The sequence below is a fragment of the Nicotiana sylvestris genome, chromosome 6, assembly GCF_000393655.2.
Source record: "Nicotiana sylvestris chromosome 6, ASM39365v2, whole genome shotgun sequence".
In the NCBI taxonomy this organism is placed as follows: Eukaryota; Viridiplantae; Streptophyta; class Magnoliopsida; order Solanales; family Solanaceae; genus Nicotiana; species Nicotiana sylvestris.
The window spans coordinates 53,754,563-53,762,070 of record NC_091062.1 but is presented as its reverse complement, the minus strand read 5'-3'; the positions used below and the strand labels follow the sequence as shown (position 1 = coordinate 53,762,070).

The following is a 7,508-nucleotide window of genomic DNA, read 5'->3' as shown; positions in this document are numbered from 1 at the left end:
CCGTCCGTCTAGGAGTGAAATGTTGTGCTTAACTCCACCCGAGTACCCAACTCATTCTGAAAGGCTCTCCAGAATCGTGATGTAAACTGAGTGCCTCTATCTGAAATGATGGAAACTGAAATACCATGTAGGCGAACAATCTCTCGGATATAAATCTCAGCCAACCACTCTGAAGAATAGGTAGTACACACAGGAATGAAGTGTGCGGACTTGGTCAGCCAATCCACAATCACCCAAATGACATTGAACTTCCTCAAAGTCCGTGGGAGTCCAACTACGAAGTCCATGGTGATCTGCTCCAACTTCCACTCCGGCATCTCTATCTACTGAAGCAAGCCACCCGGTCTGTGGTGCTCATACTTCACCTGCTGACCATTGAGGCACCGAGATACAAATCCAACTATATATTTCTTTATCTGCCTCCACCAATAGTGTTGCCTCAAATCCTGGTACATCTTCGCGGCACCCGGATGGATGAAATACCGCGAACTATTGGCCTCCTCTATAATCAACTCCCGAAGCCCATCAATATTGGGCACACATATCCGACCCTTCATCCTCAATACCTCATCATCACCGATGGTCACATATCTGGTGTCACCATGCAGAACCTTGTCCCTGAGGACGAGCAAATGGGGGTCATCATACTGACGCTCCCTGATACGACCAAACAAGGAAGACTGAGAAACCACACAAGCTAGGACCTGACTGGACTCCAAAATATCCAACCTCACGAACTGGCTGGCTAAGGCCTGAACATCCGTCGCCATGGGCCTCCTTACTGCTAGCAGATAAGCCAAGCTCTCCAAACTCTCTGCCCGGCGACTCAAAGCATCGGCCACCATATTAGCCTTCCCGGATGGTACAATAGTGATGTCATAATCCTTAAACAGCTCTAACCACCTCCTCTAGTTCAAATTAAGGTCCTTGTGCTTGAACAGATGCTGCAAACTCCGGTGATCAGTGTAGATCTCACAAGGAACACCGTACAAATAATGACGCTAGATCGTCAAGGCGTAAACAATAGCAGCTAACTCGAGATCATGTACAGGATAATTCTTCTCATGCACCTTTAGATGTCTGGATGCGTAGGCAATCACCCTACCTTCCTGCATTAATATTGCTCCAAGGCCAATCCTCGAGGCATCACAATAGACAGTATAAGACCCCAAACCTGTAGGCAATATCAATAATGAGGTTCTAGTCAAAACTGTCTTGAGCTTCTAAAAGCTTTCCTCACACTCTTCCGTCCACCTGAATGGAGCACCCTTCTGGGTCAGCATGGTCATAGGTGTTGCAATCAATAAGAATCCCTCAACAAATCGACGGTAATAACCTGCCAAACAAAGAAAACTACAGATCTCTGTGGCTGAGGATAGTCTGGGCCAACTCTGCACTACTTCCACTTTCTTTGGATCCACCTTGATCCCTTCACTCGATACTACATGACCCGAGAATGCCACGGAATCCAACCAGAACTCACATTTTGAGAACTTCGCATTGTTGATACCCAATTTTTTCCTGTATATTTTTATATGCAAAATACTTTCAAAATAGCATACGTATGTATATATAAACATTTCCAAGTATTTTATTAGTGTTTCAATTTGTAAAAGATTTTTAAATCAATTTATCGCCTTATTTTATCAGACAAAACCAATAATTATTTCCCAAGTTATCATTTTTGGTACCTCCTTTATTGAATTCTCATATTTATACCAAAATTTAGCTAAGGTAAATTTTGCATATTTTTTACAGATTTATTTAGCTTTTTAAAGTTAAATTGCATATAATTGCAATTTTAGCCTATTTTAAGATTTAATTGTGTTTATAACTACAAATTTGATTTCAGTATTTTTAATTTAATATTTACATATTATTAATCGATTTAGTATGTTTAATTTATTTCCAGAAATTATTTTACTATTTTTTTAAAATAAATAAGGGAAAATGGCTATTTAAATGTTAGCCCCGTTTATTTTAATTTTAGCCTTATTTGAGTCCCAAATGAACCCAATTCCCAATCCCAATTCCCCAACCCAATTTTAATTTAAACCCGCCCCTGACTAGATTAAATCATACCCGACCCAGACCCCTCTCATCCTGGCCATTGATCTCTAAGATCAACGACCCCTATTCACTCTTACCTTTTTAACCCAAACGACCACCCTAACCTTCTCATTTATCACCTACAATCCGCCTCTTAACTCTCAAAATCTCTCAAACTCTCTGGAACATTCCCAAACCCTAACCGCCTCTTACCAAAACCTCCACCTTGAAACCCATCGGAATCCATGGCTTCTCAGGCTTTGAGAGTCTTATACTCACCTTCTCTTGCTCCCACGCGCCTGATACCTGAAGATTCGAGGCATGACCTCGAAGATTTGCACCTAGATCTCTATTGATTCAAGGTTCCACAACCATCTCCGGCTTTACTCCGGCGTACCATGGTGGTTTGAGCCTAACTCCGACCTCTACGAATCAGATCGCTGACCTTTCAAAGCCTATCTCACTTCTAGGGTTCTTTTAAAACCCTAACCCTTCGAGGTTTTCTCCGATTTTCTTAGATCTCTTGTGTATCTGTGCTCTCCTTGAGTTTTCAAATGATTTCCCTAACTTTTCTTTCAAAAATTACTTTCAAAACCGCTTCGTTTCCGATCTAGGGTTTTCTGAAAATGTTTAAGTGTTTCTCTGACTTTCTCTCCTTTGTCTTTTGTGTTTATTTACCTCCACTGTGTTCTTATATTTTCTTCTACCTTGTATGTTCTTCTACTGAGTTTTTACACTCCGTTCTTGTATGTTCTTCTACTGAGTTTTTACACTCCATTCTTGTATGTTCTTTTACTGAGTTTTATATACTCTATGCTTGTATGTTCTCCTACCATGTTTTCCATATTAGTCTCTCATATGCTTTTCTACTGTGTTCTTATATTTTTTGTCTTCTATTATGTTCCAGCATGTTTCTCCTACTGTATTTTCCTGCTAAGTTCTTAAGTTTCCTTATTTTCCTTCTATTAAGCCCTGTTTAAGTTTCTTCTAAAAAATCTCTTAAGCATGTTTATTTTACTATTCCTATCAGTGTTTTTCTTTTGAGTGCTTCTACTATGTTCCGAATGGTACTTTGCTATCATGTTTTTCTCATGAGTTTCTGTTGAAGAAAGAAGCATGCAAGAGGTTTCAACTCTGAAACCTCTAAGCTTGTTTCAACTACTTGCCTTCTCATCTCTGTACTTGATTCAGTGTGGAAACCATAGAATTTGGGGGTTCCATCAAGCTTGATTATGTGATTTGATTGAACTTATGGTTTATTTCAAAACCCCTAACTCTTTCAGACCCATTCCTTGCTTTCATACGACTCTGACCTTTTGCTAAACTTTTCAATACTGGATTTTCTACTGACTTTATAATGACACTACAGTCTTCCCTCATGCTTAACATGATCGTATGCTCCTTATATATGATAAAATTCCCTTTAAAATAGCTTCTGAATTTGTGATTAGTTCCTACTTCCCTCTGAATATGGGTCTAATTGATTCCCTTTCCATTGTTTGCTGATTTCCCTTAAGTTAAAAACCTTTACCATCTTTTGACTCGGTTCATTCATACGAAATCTCAAACCCTTTTGATTTACTGGTTGTTAATTGATCTTCTTACCTTATTCTCACAAACTGTGTATTTCAAAAAACCCCGTCCTTAAATAACTTTTATGTATTCACCCCTAATTGCCTACTTTGCACAAAGTGTTTGATTAATTTCTTTCCTTAATTGGTTTATACCCATTTGAATCTGAATCCCTTAATGAAAAGGAGTCTTGTGTAATTGATTGACAATCTCCCATTGTTGGGTTATGCCCACTAGCCTACTTTTTACCTCTTGCAACTCTTAATTCCCCATATCCTCATGTGTGTTGTTTCCATTTCCCTTTCCCTCTTTCAGAATTCTGCACTTACACTCTCTCTTAGTTCCTAAGTTGTGCCTCCCTCTTGTGAGACCTGCCTTGGGTCCTTGAGTTCCTTCTGAATTTGGACACCTGAGGGCTGGCACTTCCACACTGCACTTTGGCTAAATATGGTGATACATTTGGGTGTAAGCACTGCCCGGAGTTCTTATGAAACTCTTAGGGAACTCTGACACACCCAAGTGGAAGAAAGGCTTTGAAACATGATCTTTGGAGTTAATTTACTTCATACTTTAGACAGGAGGTCTGAATCAGGCTCTCCTTGGTTGTAATTTTCAATTTATGATATTTTTTTATTTTATTTTATTTGGACTGTAATAACTTGTAATAACTTTTGGGGATGGTTAGTGAAAATGGAAGGGTAACCATGCATGTAAAAGGATTAGATATCCTGCTCATAGGGAATTTCTGATTTCTGCATATCACAAAGATATCCTGCCTATAGGAATTCTGCACTTTCATATGTAGATACTATGCCTATAAGGAATTCTGCACCCATATAGATATCCTGCCTATAGGTTTCTGAAATTCTGCATTCATATGGGTATCCTACCTATAGTTAAATTTCTACATCTCTCATATAGATACCATGCTCATAGTTAACTGGAAATCCGAATCCTGCATATGCATCTATCACCAGGCAAACCTGTTTATAGGGATTAAACAACTAACTACATTTAGATATCATGTTCATAGGCTTAAACGAAGTATAGCATTTAGATGCCATGCCTATAGGATTTCTGCACTCTTGGTATGTCTGTAAAAGTGTTTAAAATCAACAACGCCTAGAAAGCATGCCTATAAGAATTAATAACCAATTCTGAAACGTCTCACTCATCTACAAATCTAAAATCATTGTCTAACGTCTGCGGAATTTATGATCTTTTGTCAAAACTCGTCTTTCCTGAATAACTGACAACCTTTTTCTAAAATTAGTATACTTCATCTTTTCTGAAATCAGTAGATATCATGCCTATAGATTTTCGTCTAACACTTAGGCAAGCCATAAGACAGTTTATAAACTAAATCAGATTTTATTAACTACAACCAGCAGGCAGGCCTTATTCAGGCTTCTTATCTAAAATATGCAATAAATCATTCTACCCCAACTGTTAAATTTAATCAAACCCTAATCAGTACGTGTAAGACATGCTAAACTATATGCTTTTCTTTGATTTAAGGAGGTCTGTTTGAGCCCTTTTATCTGTTTCTATGCTTCCCCAAACTTGTTATATGTGTTTTGTTTATCGCCTTAGTATTTTACCTTTTGAAATCACAAATAAGCCCAATACCTCCTCCCTCTAGGATTAGTAGTCCCAAGTGCCTCCGGGGCTGATAAGATTGGGGCGGGTAATAGCATGCAATAAGTAAATGAGACCATTCTACGGTTTAATACCTTAACTAGGTGGGAAAAGTAGATATGGATATGATGACCACATAATAACATCATGTGTAGCCCCTCACTGAGGAGTGATTACCAGATGTTGTGTGGGGTGATCCATATTATTAATAAACCTAAGACCCCCCCCCCTTCCTTTGTTTTCTTTGTTTCTTTTAAATCTTTTTTTAAACCATTTCTTTTAAGAAAATCAACTCTTTTAGTTCCTTTTTCTTACTTTTGTAACCATTACGTGAAAATCCCCTCTTATTTGAAGCCTTTATTTGCCTATGTGTTATTTGCACTTAAGTCACAATAATAGTTTGGCTAGGAACCACACTAGTGGATCCTGAGGGGTGCCTAACACCTTCCCCTTGGGATAATTTCAAGCCCTTACCCAATCTCTGGTTACTCAAAACAAACCCCTCTTAATGTCCTAATGCACTTTAACCATTAGGTGAGGACTCTTCAATTCAAACCCAATTTCTGAAAGGGAACGAGTTGTCGTCCCAAATGTCACAAACCCGATTTTCGCGAGAAAAAGGGGGCGCGACAACGTGGCGACTCTGCTAGGGATGACTTTTAGGTTTTTACCATTTCAAGCTATTACTGTGACTTTACATTTCTTATGTGCTTTATTTGTTTAATACCTTTAAGCATTTAATTCCCTCTTCTACTGCAAAAACTAACTTGTCTCTTGTTTCTTTCACTGCTTTCCTTTACTGCACTCATTTATTACTATTATAAATTATTGTAATTACTACTTTATGAACGTGTAAATACATGACAACTTGTTTTAATTATTGCATATGTATGTTTCCAACATCATATTCCACTCGTTCCAAACAAATTCCATAGCAACACTTATAATGAGTGGTTGCGCTTTTCCGATATTATCACCCTTTAAATCCGGCAACGGCGTATTCGTAGTAAAACCAGTCGATCAACGGTGGAGTCGACAGTTCCGTGCCTTTCCCCCTTGAGTTATCCGCTCAAGGGTATCAGTCTAAAATCCTATAGAAACCTTACTCTATTTAACTGTGCATGCATCATGATCAAACCTAGTTGAATCAGCTGTGTTGTCCGCATAATGACTCTTTAAGATAGCCTTGTCCAAAGTCCATCGGGTTTCCCTGAACCCAAACAGACATCACCACGTTCTGTGCATTTATTTGGAGAACTAAATGCTTCATGCTAATTGTTGATGTTAAATAGTCGAATCCGGTAGGGGTATGGTCTTAACCCTTTTGTTTTGCAGAAAATGAAGGACGAGGTCCCCAGTTTTGGAATGGTTAGCATGCCCCCACTCTTGCTAGACTGGTGGAGGAGTCTTCCATCAGATGACCAAATCAATAAGTGGAAAGAGAGGGCCGCCGGAGCTAGCAAAAAGTTGGAATATCTGGAATACAGTCTGCTAGAATTAGAAAGAAAAGTGAGGAAGAGAGTCACCGACTGCCAAAACGCTGAGGGAAACGAAGGAGAACACCTGGCCAAGGCATTTTTACTGGTTAACCTACGCGAACTGGAGGATTTGATTAATGAGAGCATTAAAATGAGGAAGGTCCTTCTGGGACCAAATAGATAGGAGTTTATCTTTTTCGTTTTATGAATGTAATAAGGCCGATCACCACTAGTGATATTTTATTTCCTGTTATTTAGTGTCGATTTAGGATTCGTCTACTTTTTATCAATAAAATGAGGCATTTAGCATTCTAAGTTCTACAAATCAACTTATCTCTAGGCCTACTTCGGGCACAAAGAGGTTCCCAAATTAGGACACGATTTACATTCTTGCACTATGTGTTTAAATATTGCGACACTTTCTTATAATCGTCACTGACTTGTTACCTTTTGTTTTTACTTTTTGTTTATTTATTCCCCTTCCCCAAAGGTTAGTTCGTGCACTCTAGCATCATCATCATATTCCAGAAGATCAAAGGGACCTCCACCCACTCCTCCTCCTAGTCCTATCAGAATCAGGAACAAAGGAAAGATGGAAGGTTTGAACAACACCAGAAAGGAAAACTCAACTGAACGGGTAGAAATCACTCATGGTGCTCAGGTCTCCAAAGAAAGTGCATCCCAACTCGAGCCGAAACTGTTTAAATTTTAGAAGGAACATGATCAGGTCCGGAATCTGGCAAACTTGTCATTTTCCCTCAACACTCCGGA

The 7,508-nt window shown here is 38.9% G+C and overlaps 1 protein-coding gene across 1 annotated transcript; it reads right to left on the bottom strand.

The window, feature by feature from the left end:
- Nucleotides 1–323: 323 nt before the first annotated feature.
- Nucleotides 324–845, bottom strand: LOC138870625 (uncharacterized). The gene has a single exon (XM_070148448.1). It carries the CDS (start codon nucleotides 843–845, stop codon nucleotides 324–326), a length of 522 nt encoding a protein of 173 aa, XP_070004549.1.
- Nucleotides 846–7,508: the final 6,663 nt, after the last annotated feature.